Raw genomic sequence first — 18,338 nt, 5'->3', positions numbered from 1 at the left:
TAGAATATACAGATTGAGTTCTTCAAATACACGCCCATGCTTCTAATACATTCTCATCGATAATAAAATATTGCAAATTATTTTAAAAATTTATTTTAGAGATTCTTTTTTCACACGGCTCCTCTGTTTTAATCTTTTCCATCAACAAAACTCCACAGTTATCTTTCTTCTTAGCTGTACGATGTTCTATCGTTCAAGAACACAGCTGCAGCTTCATGTGTTTTTAAGTCTCACAGTTTTAACAGCAGCTGCGTGGGTCGCTACGTTCTTGCTTTCGTTCGTTAGAAAACGCTCACGCAAGAAATTCACTTCATCTTCCATTTCTTGCTTGCTCAAAACTTTCATCTTGATGCCTTTATGAGTATATTAACATTGTCCAAACAACCTTCCAAAACTACTGATGGTGCAGCTTTTGCGACACTGAAAAAGTTGCCAGAAGATAATTCGTACGATTGACTCAGTTCGTCACCTATTCTTGCCAGTTTCTTGGCGACTGACTACATTGTTTCGGTGGTTTCACCGTTAAGTGACTCCACAGCAAGGATGCTTGGTTCCGTTGAAGGAGAAATGCTGCTTTGACAATCCATAATTTGTTTGAATAACCCTCCGATATTCTGAAGAGCAAATGTAAACATTGGATTAGACACGAAAACTAACATCGTTATTCTTGAAAAATTCTGATAACAGATTATAAGATGTGCAAAATCAGTTTATTTTTCATTTTTTCACAAGCAAAAAATGACACTGCAAAGTGTGGCATCTGTAGAATTCTGGCCCTAGCTATCATGTAGTATCGATCATATTTGACTTTCGATTCATGAATGTACTATATGGTAAATCGGTAAAATTACAAAATTCAATATACATAGGAACAAAATAGCTGAAAGCGTTAAATGTAGTGTTTATAAAGGCAATTTTGACTGCCCAAAAAATTTTGTTAGTCAAAAACTTGAGAACGTCTTAAGATGAATAAGTCTTACAGAATTAACTATTTTAACCAGAAACTAAGAACAATGCAAACTTGAAGTAAACTGACCTTAGCAAGATGCAAGTCCTCTTGGAATAAGGACCGGTATTAATTTTCGAGGCTTGCTCTTGCTTTCTTCGTTCTGCACTGGAGCTGGTAACAGTTGTTATGAATTTGGTGAGATGCGCGTCCTATTTATTGGTCACAACAGCCGGGTAAAATCACGAAACACGGTCAAAACATCACGAAAAATCACGGTGAATCGTGTTTGAAGTCCTTAGCAACAATACCTCACGAAAGGGCAGCACGGGACAACATCACGAGAGATAATTTTATTGAAAACAAATTTACGTTGTATAATCAGGAGTATCTAACATTATTTATTTAAGTTTTTAAACTTAAATCTTGATTAAAACATCTCACTGTAAACTCGCCAAGTTCGTTTACTGGTGTCGTGCTTTGCTCCATGTACTAAGGCGGCCGCGCTGTTTTTTTGAACTTATGTGAGAACTTTAACCACTCTTCACACCAAAAATTGACATTACTTTTGTTTTTTACTCACGATATGTTTTGTATTGTGATGATTTATTGTTCCTGATAATTAACATAAAATCGGTATATTGTGATCGGAAAATCGCGATATATCATTCTCAGATTATTGGTGATTCCTTTCACTGGCGATCGATGTGCTTCACATGTAGCAATTTTACACGACAAATATTTTAAATTACCTTTTCAGCGTATCATGCATTCAAAGTAAATCCACAAATCGATAGAAACGCACGTATTTGCTAGTAGTAATAACACAACATAGATTGTTTTCATATTTATAGAAGGGATTTTTGGAATAATCCATCGTCGAAAAATTCTGCGTCTATAAAGTCCGTCTTTGCGATTTCCAGTTCTATTTTGAACAATCTATTCATCAGAGCTCTTAACATGGAGAACTAACACCTTTTTTTACTGCCTTAAACTTCGATCCCATTGTAACGAATATCATTGAAGAATTTGATAAAAAAATTTAAATTGAATTTAGTTTAGATTTGCTGGAGTTGAAAAGTACGTTGATGTCATGGATTGTAAATACATTTTAGTTTTTTTTACAGTCATTTGTATTTGTAACTATGTTTTTAATTATTTGTTTAAATGCACGACCTCACAAGCTCTGCTGATTGATTTTATCGTGCTGAAATATAGTTATTCACTTCATTTCAGTTAAATTTTCCCCACATTGAAGCAACATCATCTAGATCAACAAAAGGTATATGATAATTTAGTTGGTACTGACAAGTGATACCCACAAAACTTAGCCAACACTCCCAAATTCTAACGAGTGACATGACTTGTTTATTGAATGTTGCTTCGGGCACTGTGCTGAGAAACAGGCCTTTGATTTGGGCTCCTGCTTGACGAGGCCACTGAATCGTCAGTCATTTAGGGTGCGTTCGATTGACCCTATTCTGGAATAGGAATACATACAACGATGCCAAGAAATCCCTCATAAAAAGCTTTAGGGGTTACTGGAGTACGAGACGGCTCTTAAATTCGCATGTGTCAGCGACATTTTGCTGAATTGGCCTCCCAAATTTCTTAAAAAGGGAAATTTAACAGCTATTCCGCTTATTCTTATTCCAGAATAAGTTCAATCGAACGCAACCTTTAATGCGCTCTTATGTTTTTGAATCTGTAGATGAAACTGTAATTAAAATTATTACATTCAAATGGAGACTATTCAACATTTTCGTTTCCTCTAACGATTTCTTGAAGCAATATTAATTATTCTTCAAAACATGAATGAAAAAACAACTACTGCTCAACACGATTTAGAAACTTAGTAATACACGAAGAAATTTCCAGCATTAAGATAAGATCTGTTCGTTAATTTCGAGCAATAGTTTTCGACAACGTAAAATGAATCACACAAAGAAAAGGATTTCTCTTACGTCGATATATTTTTGAATAAATATTTGAATATGAATGACAAAATGTATGAAAAACAGAATATTAAGCATATGCTTTTTCCTTTAATGTAAAAAGACAATATCCACAAAAAAATGGCAGCAACTGTTACCATGGAGATGTCATAGCTTTCATAACGTCACATTTTTACGGAAACGAGAGCTTATAGGCCTTTTATTGTTCTTAAAGGTTCATATCTTTTTATTACTTTTTTTTATCTCGCAGAGAGATAACGAAAACTACGTTTTTGGCATAGATTTCTTGTATTTTGATGTAACAACTATAGGGATAAAGACAGGAAATTGGTAATTTACTTTTAACTGTAAGCTACAGAGGGAGAGAGATTTATAAACGCGTAAGAAAACGTCAACGAAACAAAACTAAATTTTCTTTGAACAATTAAGTCATTCAAGACTTCCTAAAGGAATCAAATATCACATATTTTATCAATTCAGAGAAAACCAAATACATCGTGCCGTACTTAAACTGAAATCACCTCCATTACGCCAACTTATAAAATGTTAAAAGTTACTGATGTAGAAATCTTCATGTGCTAAAATACGTTAACGTCAGGTTTGCTTTTAAAGGAAGGTACTTATTTAGTCAAAGAGAAACAAAACCAAATTAAAACCAATGGTAATATGATCGTGGTCGAGCTTTCTCTTATTTACACCGCGGCTTCCACAATCGCACATTCAAGTACCTCGATTACGTTTTTAGTGTTACATCAAAAAGTGTGTTTTTATCGCCTAAATGCCACAACGAGTCTCAGTAGTCAACCTTAAATGACGCATACAAATTATCTGAGGCGTTGCTTTTTTTCTAGTTGAAACATGGACAACATCGAGAGACGTGACTAATAAACTGTATAAATGACACTTTCTTCTGAGAACGAGTTAATTCACGTCCACGCAAAAGTGTCGAAAACAACGCGGCACATTTGATAACTGACGGTGCAAAACACGACACGATAAAATGAATTTGGTGAGTTCACTACAGCATTTTCCGAGTCTCATTTAAAGTTAGGAAATTCAACTAAAGAATCTGATTTAACCTTGATATTTCGATGCTAATTTTTTTAATAAAATTCTCTCTCGTGATGTTGTTCCGTGCTGTCCCTTTGTGAGTTATTGTTGGCAAGGGCTACAAATTAGCTTTCTCGTTGCGTGATTTTTCGTGATGTTTTGACCGTGTTTCGTGTTTCCCGATTTGCTGTGACCAATAAATTGGCCGTGCAACTGGCATAATCAGTATGAAGGTAGATCCTGGACAAAATGTTCGACTCGTCGTTTCGTTATGGCGTTTCATCGTTTCCGCACGCCGATACTTCTAGTCGAGTCGTTGTTTTCCGAGTTCGACTCGTCAAATTGCCAGTTCGACTCGGCGTTCTAGGAAGTCGACTCATCACTTCGTGAGTTCGTCTCGTCATCTTGTCAGTTCGACTCGTCGTTTTACGAGTTCGACTCATCACTGACCACATCAGTTCGTCGTCCTTTGTCTTTTTGCCGTTTCGTCGTTTCGTTATGGCGTTTCATCGTTTCGTTATGTCGTTTCGTCGTTTCGACTCGTCCACTCAGAGAGGCTATAATTCGACGTACATTACATGATGTGTTTTCCATTTTCCCGCGGTTTTGGTCCTCTCCATGTGAGATCCGAAACATGGAGGAGTTGCGGGGAATTTTGGAAAACGCGATCAGTAAAATCGAAGATATATCGTCTCCACCAAATGAAAGAGACAACAATCAGGTCAATCAACAGTCAACAAGCTCGATTTCAAGAGCAGAAGCGAATTGGAGGTGAGCCGATGATAATAATATTCAACACTCTATAAAAGCGTTCTTCAAAGAAACGCTTGTGTGTATATTAGTTCCTAAGTGATCGGTTTTTATATGGGGTTCTGTACTCCTTTACAGATTATCCTTTGGCGTTTTAACCATAGATTGTAATAAATAAATGAATGAATGAATAATGTAGCTCGCCTATTTGCAAATAACCTTTATATTTGTTGTTGATGGCAAAATCATTCGAGTCGCTATTTTTGGAAGACGCAGACTGAAAGAATGATGTTTAGTACCTAAGAGCCCAAAATATTTTACGCTTTTCATTCTAGACAGAGTTAGTATTCTGAAAGCTGTAATGTAATGTCAAGCTTACATTCACACAGGCTTATTGAGTTGTCCTATCTACTTTGTTCAAAGCTGAAGGGGTATAGGTCGCCATGACTTTGAAATAGCACTAAACAGTGGTTTGTTGTTAGTCTTGATGATAGCACTAAGCATACTTTGTGCTTGAACGAAAGTTTTGTTTTTCTGTGTAACACGTTAATTAATGACAGCCAGATTTTTGAGAAAGAGACCCTTTCTGTAGGTCAAATATGATAGGACTGGTAAGGACAGTGAATTAAGCTTGGAAGACCCAGCTTGAAAAGCAAAGCATTTTTGCCTAGTAGGGTACTAAGCCTCCTTTGGCTGTTGTATTGTTCTTATGCATCAGTCGATGGAAACTTTGACAGTCTCTTTTTGTTCTAAAATGGTAGTAGTCTAATGTGAATTACCAGAAATTATCAATACCCTCCCTGTGTAGGATCATTGGAAATGATTTCCCAGAGTTGGGTGGTGGTGCAGGAAGTGGGACTAAACTCTTGATAATGTATGAACCCAAACTGGAATTTCCAGAGGGGAAGAGAAGCTGAAACCAAAAACCCCTTTTTGGGGTGTTTGCATATCTTCTGGAACAGGGTATTTGAGCAAAGCCACAAACTTCAATATTGTTATATTGAGGCAAAGAAAAATGGCTAAAGGTGCAAGCAATTAAAAAACTCGGCAATGAGCACCAGCTGGAATGTCTTGGTTTGACACAGCCAGGAGAGGGGTGGGCTGGGGTTTGCATTGACTGATGCATTATTGTTACTAGTGTGTTAATTCTAAGCATAGAGTATTCTGAAAGAGTGACTATATTGTTAAATTCTCAGTTACACCAGTAGTAATATCTCAAACTGTGCTTTCTTCAGGGCAGCTTTCCCACAGTACAGGTCAGCCTCTCATGGCCCACAACCCAAAAAAAGGAAAAAAGGCCCAACATTTGTCCCCATTGTGATAAAGGACACCTGGACCCACGACTTATTCTCCTGCACTCCCCAAATACAAACAAAACACCATCACTGGCTGAGTCTCATACTTTAACTCTTGCTGGTCTGGGTAAGAAGAAAATTGTATTTCCAGACAAGCGAGGGGACTTTCTGAAATTAAGAGCTACATTGGAAAAAGAGTATCCTAAACTGACATCCCAGCGAGGAGCATTTGAGCTCCTACGGGCAGATAGAGGTGGACCATCAAGGCCCCTTGTACCAATTCCAATGGAACAACATGGTGGATACAGCATTCCATATGTAAAAGATGTGGTCTCAAGCACAGCAGCAATTTACATCAGGCCTATGCAAAGTAAACTTGATCTGGAGAGATTGGTCCAACCCTCTATGTGTGATGAGCAAGTCAAGACACAATGTGTCAACTGCGAAAGAGACATTCCCATTCAGAGTATTAAAGAACACTTTAATACATGCCCTGGGGGGAGTAGTGGAGGGAGCAGCAGTCACAGCATTCAAGGGGGCGGCAGTCTCTGGACCAGTAGCCGAGGAATGAGACGCCAAGGAATGAGCAGCCAAGGATCAAGCAGCCAAGGAGCAAGCAGCCAAGGAGCAAGCAGCCAAGGGGCAAGCAGCCAAGGAGCAAGCAGCCAAGGAGCAAGCAGCCAAGGAGCAAGCAGCCAAGGAGCAAGCAGCCAAGGAGGGAGCAGCCAAGGAGCAAGCAGGCAAGGAGCAAGCGGCCAAGGAGCAAGCAGCCAAGGAGCAAGCGGCCAAGGAGCGAGCAGCCAAGGAGCGAGCAGCCAGGGGGAAAGCAGCACAGGAGTGACAGGTTTCTCTTCTCAGATATGTAACACAGACGGAGAGGCAAGGTTGTGGGTAGATCAACTGTCTGAAATGTTTCCAGATTCCCCCAAAGGCAAGATCGAACTTGCTGTTCAGAGGTCAGCAACCCTTGAAGAAGCTGCAGATCATGTGTGTGAGTTCCTGGAAGAAATGGGCATGGTCACAAGTGCACCTGAAACATGCACTAATGAGACATTGTACTTTGCATCTACTGAAAGTGTGGTTGACAGCCTTATGGCCAATGTCAAGACAGATGATTACAGCCTTACTGTCGACAGAGATGAAGTTTGGAGAGGAGCACTGATATTTTACAAGAAAGCCTTAACTAACAGTGACAAATTAAGGAACAATCTAACCATTTCCTTCAAAGGAGAGGATGGTTTAGATGCAGGTGCCATTAGAGCTGAGTTTTTTGAAATGTTGTTGAAAGAAATTCAACAACGGCTGTTTGAGGGTTCAGAGTGGTCTTTGCTTCCTGTGAAAGACAGCTCCAAAGGCCTACTGTTTCAGCTTGCTGGAATTATTGTGAGCCACTCCATTGCTCAAGGTGGTCCCAGTTTTAGTGCTTTATGTCCAGCAATCTACTTCTACTTAGCAGATGCAAACCCGCTGTATGTACTCTCTCAACTTAGAAGACAAGATATCCCGCTCAATGCAGGTACTTTATCGTACTAGTACTATGGTTTTTGTTAAATTTATGGTCACAAGAAAATTGAGATGTACATAATTCTGAATACTTCATATAGGGGGGAGGCAGGTCTATAGAGAGAGGGGGGGGCACTATTAAAAAATTATACTTCCAAACAAGGGGCTTGTTAGAGAGAGAGCTTAGGGATGGACCATTTAAGCAATAGAGCACTTTTTCCTTGTTTACATAGCCTCATCTAAACACAAGGAGGGTTGGGAGAATTTGAGACAGTTTGCATAACTTTCGAAAGTACGCACTAATCTAAAACCTCACAACCGTGTTTACATACTCTCATCTAAACACAGCTATCAACTAATGAGAGCATGTGTAGTAGCTCACTTATTCTATGTTTTTTGGCAATTACCATAGAAAAAATTCCAGCACAACTTAACTGTAAAAAATAATTTTTTGCTCAGAAAAATTGCCCTCTCCCCCTCTCTTTCTCAAAAATAATGGTCTGTCCTTTAATAGAGCTTCGACAGTAATAGAATCAAAGGGCAAGTGAATTGTTTCTTGCGCATGTTGTTTCCTGTCCTTATCCATATGGCATAATTCTAATGTCACAATGGAACAATTCTGACAGGTTTTTTTTTTCTTTTAAATTCAAGGAACTGCTGTGCTACATGAATTGTTAGATAAGTTGCAGGAAGGAGATGTTGATGAAGTCCTTGACAGCCATCCCTCCTCAGAGTCCTTCTGGTCAGTGATAAACGCCTCCCACTGGCCAATAACCAAGAAGATAACTAACCAGAATGTGGCACATCTAGTACAAAATCTACTGGAAAGTGAGATCATCCTGTCCCGCAAGTTTGAGATTGATTCATTTGCCAAAGGTCTTAAGATGTTTGAGTTCCTAGATGTGATCAAAAACAACAAGGAAGTCTGCTTTAAGCTGCTTTGTAATTCTATTGAGCAAACCCTCACTCCCAATGGATTTCAGAATCTCTTTGATGCCAGTGTAGAAAGGCCTTCCGACTTCGCTCAGCAACGTTCCTATGACTGGTTCATCGAGTATGTAAGTAATGCTGGTGAGGAGAAACTCAAATGTCTGCTGCAGTTCATTACTGGCTTCAAATCAATTCCACCTCGTGGTCTCCCTCACAACATTGTGCTTAGATATCTTCCTGATGATGATGAGAAAGCTTCCTTGCCATCAGCAACAGCATGCCTGGCAATATTACAGCTCCCAACAATTCATTCCACTGAGAATAAGTTTAATCAAAGCTTGGATATCGCTTTACAGTTTGAAAGCCAGGGATTTGCTACTATTTAGCAACTTTGTACCCCAAAGCTAAGAAAATACCAGTGAACTGCAGTTTTCTGAAAACGTTTCATGTTGGCTGTATGGATTTGTAGTTGTTCTCTTGTTTGTTTTGTTTTGTTGCATAACATAGAACTTATCAAGGTATAATTTAAAAAAATTGCTACTCCCAGACTGAGAGGCTAAAGGCTGGTTTTCAATAGTGATGGAGTTATGGTCAAAGTTGTAATCAGAGGCTTTGTCCTCCACAGCAACATGCTTTCGTGAAAATCAAACCAATGGAATCCTAAGTCGAGCTTATGACTCCGCTTATGACTCTGACTTTCGATCGCTTTTGCGACTCAGACTACAACTCTGACTCCGCCTCTGGACAAAACCAGCCTTAAACAATTTTGCATAGTTGTGGTTATCAATGGAGTAAAAGAAGATGATTATTAATTTCAAAGTTGATGTTTTTGACAACATTTAAGTCTTCTTAGTAATCTTAACACATTGAACATTCTGTAAGGATTTCATTATCATACAAGTAATTGGCAGTTCCTTTCTTAAAGACTACTTAAAATGTTGCAGTTAAAACCATGATGTTTGATTTTGCTTGTGCAGTCATCAATATTATATACAGTGTATGTATAGATGTACCTCAAGAACAGAATCAATAAATGGGATGTTTTAGTTTTGGTTTTCAACTACATTGAAGAAAACAGTGTACACTTTTTTTCACAGTATTCCTTTGTGTTGTGGAATAACATACCGGTATGTAAAAAGGATGATCATTTGAAGGGATGTGCGGAATAAGACCCTAAGTGACTTTTGATGTAAGGTCAAATTCTCCTTTTGTTTCACAGGGGAATACAATGCAATTTGGTAGGAGAATCTAGCAATTTATCAGAAGTCACTCAGGGCTTTCTTCCAGACACCCCTTCATTTGTTCTCAGTTTCATGCAACAATAAATTTTCCAGTTTCCTGAGGCCATTTTTAATTAGCATCACAATAACCAAAAGTACGTAAACATGATATTAGTACCTTTTTGGTAAAAAACGAAAAAAAAAAACAAAACATTATGACATAGAACTCAAATGGTTCTAGACATTAACTAATGCCTGCAAACGCAACACAAGATTAAGATAGATATCAAATCCCAGACATTGACTCTCAGCTAGGGGGTCATTCTGTTCCAGGCATGCACGTAGATCATTTTCTGCAACACTAGGTAATTCTATATCAGGAACTTCCACGGGTGATGTGTTATCCAGGAGCACACTGTCTCCACCCCACTGACAATCAGGCAGGGGGCCACTCCAATCAATGCCATAATGGGGAACATCATCCACCTGTGGAATAAAAAGTACATGTAGATGGTCAGAAACAATTGGTCAATTAGGTGATAAGCAAATGAAAATGATATCTACCATGGAAAATTACTTTCCCTTGTGTGTGGCTTGACTGCCACACCCTAACTCGTTTTTATTATTATTTTTCAACCTCCTTTAAGCAGAAAGCGATGATTGGTCCTAAGGGTGTCTCCGTATAGCAGGTTGGACTGTATTTATGTAGTTACAGCCACAATAAACAGTTTTTTCTTGTAGTTGGATTTCTATCATAAGAAGTAATTCAAGCAAAGTTTATCCAAATGGAAAAAAATGAATTTGTTGAGAAAGGGCTTGAACACAGCATAACAAGTACTGTTGATATTGCTGAAAAGTAACGACAAATATAAATATTTCAAACCCAGAACCAAAAAAAGAGCTATTTTAGAACAAACAGACCTGGACCAACTAGAATGACTTGAAATAATAATTAGTAGTCCTGTGTCGACATAAATTGTAGATTATAAACAGTGCAACATAATATGTATGGGTACTTTCAACATACCAATGGTTGTGCTTGCTCTGCAGAGAGTGAAAATCCATGGAGACCCCATAACCATAACTGAATTGGAGACATGTTTTCCTCTGTGGATAGAGGGTGGTGGTTCCAACCTTCTGTAAACTCTTGAAGATGGGCATTTATTCGCGCTTCAAACACGTATCTTAAAACGAACATGTGGAGATCATTGTCAATATCCAAAAGTCCCTCAGATTCCATGTGGTCAAAGAGGTTGAAGTAAATGAATGTGCAACCTGAGAAAACATCTCTCCATAAACGCTCAATTCGCTGATTATGGCAACTTCTACCAGCTATAAAACTTCCACGATCTGGCCCTCTGTCTGGATGTGTTAGTAGGTACCAGGCGACATCCACGTTTTCCACTCCTTGGTCAGCTCGCACTCTTGAAGGCAAGCCATTTTCTTCAACAGCAGTTTTAAAAAGTTGAAGGACAGTTGCTGCTTTGTTGTTACAACTGCAGTGCAAGTACATGATGCGCCTTGAGTATCCATCTATGCCACCGTGTATTACAAACCCCCATCTAAAAACAAAACAGACAAGCTTGCTTGTTATCAGTCATCTCCACAAGCCCAAAAAGCCAAACACCTTAGGGATGTTAGACTATGAAGGTAGATCACAGTCAATTTCTAGAGAACATTTAAAGGCGTGCAAATATTTAATAAATTATCAATTTTGCAAAAATTGTGCCAAACTGCATGTTCAGTTTAGTTTGCTCTTCACCATGATCATTCATATGTTTGCCAAACAGATAGAGATTTGTGATCACCTGTAACATACAGTAGCTACCTTATAAGTTTGTGGTTTCCATCGATATGCCACAGTGAGAGGGGGGCCTGGACAAAGTATGTTCTTCGTCTCACTGCTGTAAGCTGTAATGCCCGCATTAAAATTTCTTCAGGACATAACCGTCTCATGCTGTCTCGAATACGATCCCATTGAACATTATGACCTCTTCCACGAAGGTGTCCACGCATGTTCCTATACCCACATCTGGGAAAGGTCGTCAGAACTTCTGAGCTTTTGAACAAATTGATAAGCAAGGCGTTAGGAACTGACATCAACTAAGAGCCTCACCCCTTCCCCTTTCAAAAATTGATCATCAATCTACCATTGTGTTGACAACATAATTTGTTATAGAGCACACTGTATTACAATGAAGCTGAATCATTCCTTATTCACTTACATGGAAAATCCTCAGCAAGTGTATTGTCCTTTATTTACATACTTATCATGGAGCATCAGGCTATATTATTTTATTCAACAGCCTTGCATACACATGTACATGTATTTGCAATGATACAAATGGGATAATGTGTTCTAACCAGTATTAAGTGGCCAGAAATTTTTTCAAGAATGTAGCATTTTGGCAACAGCTATGAACAAGACTTAAATCTGTGAGCTACAGCTGCTGTTTTGTTATTCAGTGATATTTTTGGTCCACAACTTGTGCTAATATCGGTTTGACTCCCAAAAGCTACAGTACGGGAGAAACTAAGATTTTTTTGTTCTGAGTACTGGTACTCCAATATTTCTTCTTTAAGTTATACGCCTGTGGCATTGGCTGAAAATACATTATTAATACATGTAATTACCTGTATAAAAATATAAATCTGCAAATATTTCAACTAAAACATACATCATAAAACCTTGGATAACAAATAACACTTGATCAAGATGTCATTGTTGCTAATTTGTAGAGCTATGAGTTTTTTTGAACGTTTGATAGTTACTCTCCCATTGGCGAAATTGATAATGTTGACACTTTGTAAGCTCCTGGAAATAGCATTCAGCCTCATGTACGCACATGAATATAATGCAGGCATTGGAATCCCAAATATGATAATGAAAGAATTGATACTTACATAAGATCATCCAATTCTGCGTCGGTTAGAGAACTGTGTTTTTCAAAGCGGAGTTGATAGTCAATGATACGTCGTCGGATCGTCTTGGAAGACACGCAAAAAAGTCGAGCTATTTGTTCAGGAGTAAAATTGTTCTCAAGGTATTGTTCCAGAAGTTCTCTAGGAATGTCTATGCTGGGACGACCCCTGCATCCTGTAAACTTAAACAACCGTCTTTGTAATGAGTTGTCATCACCACCAAGAACAACAAACATTTGATGAGCTCTTTGCAACAAACATTCCAGCTGAGGGGGAATGTTAAATAACGAAGATGCACGTGCTAGAATATACAAAACTCTGTCAAGGTGTGTTATTAGATACCCAATTCCATTCTCACTTTCATGAAAACGATCATTCACTCGATTCAAGACGAATTATATGCTGTGGCGTAGGTATCTCTTCAAAGAATCCATTTTCAGTCGGCAGACAGCAAATTTTGGATAAATACGTCATGAAAAAGTGCATGGAATCAAGTAACACTTCATGTAATGTACGTCGAATTATAGCCTCTCTGAGTGGACGAGTCGAAACGACGAAACGACATAACGAAACGATGAAACGCCATAACGAAACGACGAAACGGCAAAAAGACAAAGGACGACGAACTGATGTGGTCAGTGATGAGTCGAACTCGTAAAACGACGAGTCGAACTGACAAGATGACGAGACGAACTCACGAAGTGATGAGTCGACTTCCTAGAACGCCGAGTCGAACTGGCAATTTGACGAGTCGAACTCGGAAAACAACGACTCGACTAGAAGTATCGGCGTGCGGAAACGATGAAACGCCATAACGAAACGACGAGTCGAACATTTTGTCCAGGATCTACCTTCATAAATCAGTCACAACTGTTATTGCCAGCTACAGTGACAAGCAAGAAGTTCAAAAACAACGATCCGCGAACATTCGACTACACTCAATAAGCACTCCTTCTGTAGCTGGGTAGGTGAAGAATTTCTTGGAACAATTTTCACTGATTTACAATTTGCTTTCTTGTTTTTTTTTTTTAACGCAATCATGATAAATCTTAAATCGTGTACATAATTTAAGAAATTTTGTTCCAAATGTTACTTTGCTTACGACAGATAAGATATTCATTGTCATAAAATTTGCGGGAACTTACTGGTGAATGAATATTTCATTTGAAACTATGTGTGATGATTTTCGACACACTCCTTACTTGCAAAAAACAAAATAAAAACAAAAATGTTGTCCCGAGCGGGAATCAAACCCAAGTTTCCCCTGTAACTTAGACAGTTTACTGTGACGTATCCACTCACTTGTACTGGGAATTTTCACGCTTTGAAATATTTCTTCAAAACTGAAGTTGTTGAAGATAGTACTGTATATATTTGTTTTGCAGGGAATCACTTGCAGAAGTTATAATTTTCAATGAAATATGGATGGACCAAGTTACCTCTTTTGGAACGTAGAGCAAAGCTTAATCGTTGTGGCGACAGTAAATGAACAATCCAAGGTGACAGTTAAAACAGTCGCTAACAGACTGGCAGCCATCGGAGACGAATTGAGCCAATCATACGAAATATCTTGCAACAGTGGAGTCAACGCAGTTATGCCATGCGCAGTGCTGGAGGGATAGTTGAACTTGGTTGTCTTGTTAACAAAATCATTGAGCTGAAAATTCAAGGAAAAGAAAAAGAAGTTACAGATGAAAGGAGCTGATATTGATGGAAGGATAGTTTTATCTAGCTGCAAATTATGTTGCGTGGAAAGGAGGAAAAAAGGAAAGACGAATAGCATTGCTGCCTGAACGAATTTAATTACGGCGTGTAATTATCACAAAGATACAAAGGAAAACAGCTGACATCAAAACAAGATATATTCATTTTTCGGAAGTTGAACGATGCGTTTGATTGAAACATTTACTTCTATGCGAAATACATTGAAAGTCTTGTTTTCTTAATATTTTTACTATCGGTGAGAGCATTTCATTTGTAAACCATATTAAAACTATTGAATTTTACTCTTTGGTATTATTGCAAGTTCATCGTAAGGAATATTTCTGGAATTAAAACAATCAAGTTTGTTGGAGTAAATAAATAAATAGGAAGGAAAATAAAAACCCGTCTATATTGTGTGTTTTAGAATTAAAATACTCTTTAAAGCCAGGTGCAATTGATTATCTCTTGGGAATTATTTCTCCAGCTTCAAAACTGAAATTTCGGGATTCAGAAGGGTTATTAACTTCGTATTAATCATCTCATCTCAGACACAAATTTCACAGAAAAAAAATACCTAACCGCAACTAAAACAATTTGCACAGATGAAACATGCACTTTCGTGTAATTGGTCACCAAGAACGTTCTGCGAGATCAGGCCCGTAGCAAGGCTAAAACAAGTGAGGGGGCTTAGCAAAATGGTTAAACAAAACTACCCCCACCCCCCCCCCCCGTCACTCAAAACACGGACTGATTAGGGAGTTTAAGATGCAACGAGAACAAAAAAAAGTAGATTTAGTAAGTAAAACAATAACTGTGCACCTGCATGCATCACACTTTTTGGAACATTTTTTTGCCGTTTCTTTTACGTGGACTACCATGTGAAATTCCCTAATCAGTTACGTTTGAAGGAGGACGTAACCAAATGACAAATTTTTCTTTCTCTTTTAAAATTTGGCTTGAACCGGGCATTAAGAATCCGACTGTGGTAGCATTGCGGGACATTTGTATTGCTATAAATGATCAGATGTCTTAGAAAACAAGTCAACTCCCTCGTAAGCGATCACCCTTAGTGTACGACAAAAAACTGTATCTAGGTCGAAGAGTTTCTAATTATGCATGCAAAGTCGACTACTTTGACAAAACAGAATTCCGTATCAGCTACAGGTCTGATGCGAATCGAAGCACGACCAGAAAACTTCGAATGCGAGATGTTTTTGCGACGGGAATCCAGCGAAATGCAATGGTTCGCTAATTCGTCGAATCCGAAGCAGGATTTATCGGTGTGGTCTCTACAAGCTAAGTACACCTTCGATTCGGTACGCAAATCTTACAATGTAGATCCGTTCAGTCTAAACAATCGCGGCTTTTAATACAACGCTCATGCAGTTTTTACAACATCACTACGACGGCGACTAGTTAAAATGCTTATAACGCCCCTTTTGTCAACCAGGAGTTATGCAAATTACTGTCAAATCAGTCAGACAGAACGGTCACAGTTCCGGTGTCACCGTCACGCAATACTGTAGAGAGAGGGTTTTGCCGATCAGCTGAAATTTACCGGAAAGCCGCCTACAACACTAGAAAAGTTTTATTAAAAAGGTTTTGTTAAATATTCCTTTCAGGAAAACCATGTTTGAGACTTGTTTAAAACGCGGTTCTGCCTATGCGAAAACTTCGACGTGTTTTGCAGTTTTTACTTATTCCATCAGCAGAACGGCCAATTTTAATAACCCTATAAACTAGCTAAAAAACATATTAAACAACAAGATTATATTCAGATGGCTAAAATTATTTTTATTTAGCCAGAAATGCAATTTTTACAAGCAGTCATTTATAAACTTGACGACCAATTCTGTAAGTTTTAAAGTACTTTGCGCGGGAAAAAAATAGTGAATAATGAATGGGCTTTGTTTAACCACAGCATTTACCGCATCCAATCAGAGTGGAGCAGTCAGCGTGACAGTTCTTGACCGAGAGCAGTGCGATTATGGCTAAATCGGAGAATAGTATGTCCGATTTAGGCGTACTATTATACGATTTACCACTAAGGTTTTTACCTATTTTACGATTGAGGTCTCCGATTCTTCCGATTCTACGATTTTAGCTTAAGAGACTTTAGAAATGACTATCCGATTCTACGATTCTTCCGATTCTACGATTTTACCATAAGAGACTTTAGAAATGATTATCCGATTCTACGATTCTTCCGATTCTACGATTTTACGATAAGACACTTTAGAAATGATTATCCGATTCTGCAATTCTTCCGATTCTACGATTTTACCTTAAGAGACTTTAGAAGTGATTGTCCGATTCTACGATTCTTCCGACTGTACGATTTTGCCTTAAGAACGAGATATATTCATGTGTACTGAGTGCGCTTGTTTCGGCTAATGGATTAAAGAACGAGATATATTCATGTGTAGTGCGCTTGTTTCGGGAGGAATCGTATAATCGGAAGAATCGGAATAATCGGAGAATCCTGCCAAGTCGAAAAATCGGAGAATTGGAAGAATCGTATCTCAAAACTCATTTTTTGCTATTCTCCGATTTAACCATAATCGCACCCTTCTGTCTTGACCTGCACACTAAAATTTGTAACGGTGAATTTGAACTTCGAATGCCGATATCTTGATTTTCTTCGCCGGCTGGCGCTTCTCATTTTGAACGGATTTTCGATCGAATGGTACGAGAGGAAAGCTTAACATCTCCACTTTACTGGTGCTGGGTTCGGAAGCGGGGTGATTCGAATTTCCGGGTGAAAATCGCCTCGGCGTTGGAGCATTTCTGACAGAGCTTTCCTCCCTTTTCTCTCTATATAACGCTTAGGTAAACGACAAAAGCAAAGCCTTCAAAATCGCCTAAATTCCCCATTTTCAGGCAAAAGAACGACAAAGCACAACGATTGAGATAAGTTTACATTTATTGTGACTTTTCAGAAAAACATTTTCCCTAACATTTGGCTATAATACGAACCTTATAATATTTCCATACAAATCCTTTAAATTTTGTAAACAATCACCAGTCACACGGTTTGTGTGGGCTCCCTGTGCTGTCATCAGTTGAGCTTTGAGAACCCGTCGGCACACTGGCGCGTTCCATTTGGCCAATTACAGGAATAGCTGTCAAATTGTGTCCAATCCAATCACAGAGCCGGTCGTCATTAATGAGGATAAGTTCAACCCACAGAAAAACCCACTCAAACTGTGAAACGAGATGTTGAGTGCGACGGTGAAACAAACTCAGATTAATAATCTTGAGTGCGCGCACGTGTCTAGTGCGAAGCCGGTGAAACGAACTTAGATTAATAATGTTAATGCGCACACGAGTCGGGCGCGAAGCCTTGGATATCTATCATAACGAGCCAGAGGTTCTTAGCAAAGAAAATAAAACTTCGGCACCCCTTGGAGATACCAGGCAATTTGCCTGGTTTCTCCACGGGACGTCAAATAACTCTGAGCATTCCAATGTAATAGAATCCATTCTGGCATTACTTCTGTTTCGCTTGCGGCGTTAATTTTAACGCGTAAGTGTTATAATCCTTGCGCCTAAAAGTTCTTTTTGCGAGCTTTTAATTAAATTTCTTTCGAGATATGACGTGTCTGCAAACGGATCCCGCATGACTGTTTTACTGCAGTCTGTTCCGGGGCACGCAACAGTTCAGTAATGGAATCTTTTCGCAGAAATTCAAATTAATACGTACTGAAAAACGGAATCGTGACTTTAATCGCCCGCCACACAGGAATAGAAGAAGGCAAATATGTCGTTAACACTGGGTACCCTGACTAACTTGGAGATCCTTGGAAATACGGAAAATTTTTCAGCTAAGGAATGTAATCGATCCGATTAGTTGGCTTATTCGTATGCACACTGCAAATTGTCGGCATGAGCTTTCTTTTTTTTTTTCTTTTACTGATATAGCGCGGGCTTAAGATCTGTTCGATTTTATAAATTCTGCTGCTCTTTGACAGATTTCAGTTTTAGCAAGGTTTATACATGTAGTTCCATTGCGATCAAGTTTTATCAATCGGGTCGATTTTGTCCACTTATTCACTTTCTTAAT

General features: G+C 38.6%; 2 protein-coding genes across 3 annotated transcripts; one reads left to right on the top strand and one right to left on the bottom strand.

Annotated features, from left to right (window-relative positions):
• Positions 1 to 4,585: 4,585 nt before the first annotated feature.
• Positions 4,586 to 8,816, top strand: LOC146453236 (uncharacterized). Its single transcript, XM_085096909.1, has 3 exons — positions 4,586 to 4,672; positions 5,937 to 7,512; positions 8,151 to 8,816. The coding sequence occupies exons 1-3, from the start codon at positions 4,586 to 4,588 to the stop codon at positions 8,813 to 8,815; spliced, it is 2,328 nt and encodes a 775-aa protein (XP_084953035.1). The 3' UTR covers position 8,816.
• A 1,067-nt stretch (positions 8,817 to 9,883) lies between these two features.
• Positions 9,884 to 13,451, bottom strand: LOC146453235 (uncharacterized). 2 transcript variants are annotated; one of them, XM_085096901.1, is made up of 4 exons: positions 12,554 to 13,451; positions 11,478 to 11,708; positions 10,677 to 11,211; positions 9,884 to 10,135 (listed from the first exon to the last, which is right to left on the bottom strand). In XM_085096901.1, the coding sequence occupies exons 1-4, from the start codon at positions 12,805 to 12,807 to the stop codon at positions 9,887 to 9,889; spliced, it is 1,269 nt and encodes a 422-aa protein (XP_084953027.1). In that variant the 5' UTR covers positions 12,808 to 13,451; the 3' UTR covers positions 9,884 to 9,886. The 2 variants fall into 2 exon arrangements, with proteins under 2 accessions (XP_084953027.1, XP_084953028.1); XM_085096902.1 differs by lacking the exon at positions 9,884 to 10,135 and adding an exon at positions 10,369 to 10,498.
• Positions 13,452 to 18,338: the final 4,887 nt, after the last annotated feature.

This window comes from Pavona decussata, unplaced genomic scaffold (genome assembly GCF_977016875.1).
Source record: "Pavona decussata unplaced genomic scaffold, jaPavDecu1.1 SCAFFOLD_344, whole genome shotgun sequence".
Taxonomy (NCBI): Eukaryota; Metazoa; Cnidaria; class Anthozoa; order Scleractinia; family Agariciidae; genus Pavona; species Pavona decussata.
This window is presented reverse-complemented; position numbering and strand designations above follow the sequence as displayed.

Excerpts from the sequence above, each read along its gene's own strand:
- LOC146453236 (XM_085096909.1), top strand. The coding sequence starts at position 4,586 with ATGGAGGAGTTGCGGGGAATTTTGGAAAACGCGATCAGTAAAATCGAA. Across the intron at positions 4,673-5,936 it reads ATGAAAGAGACAACAATCAG|GGCAGCTTTCCCACAGTACA; the intron begins GTCAATCAACAG and ends TGCTTTCTTCAG. Across the intron at positions 7,513-8,150 it reads AGATATCCCGCTCAATGCAG|GAACTGCTGTGCTACATGAA; the intron begins GTACTTTATCGT and ends TTTAAATTCAAG.
- LOC146453235 (XM_085096901.1), bottom strand. The coding sequence starts at position 12,807 with ATGTTTGTTGTTCTTGGTGGTGATGACAACTCATTACAAAGACGGTTG. Across the intron at positions 11,709-12,553 it reads GCAGAATTGGATGATCTTAT|CTCAGAAGTTCTGACGACCT; the intron begins GTAAGTATCAAT and ends TTTGTTCAAAAG. Across the intron at positions 11,212-11,477 it reads GGAAACCACAAACTTATAAG|ATGGGGGTTTGTAATACACG; the intron begins GTAGCTACTGTA and ends TTTTGTTTTTAG.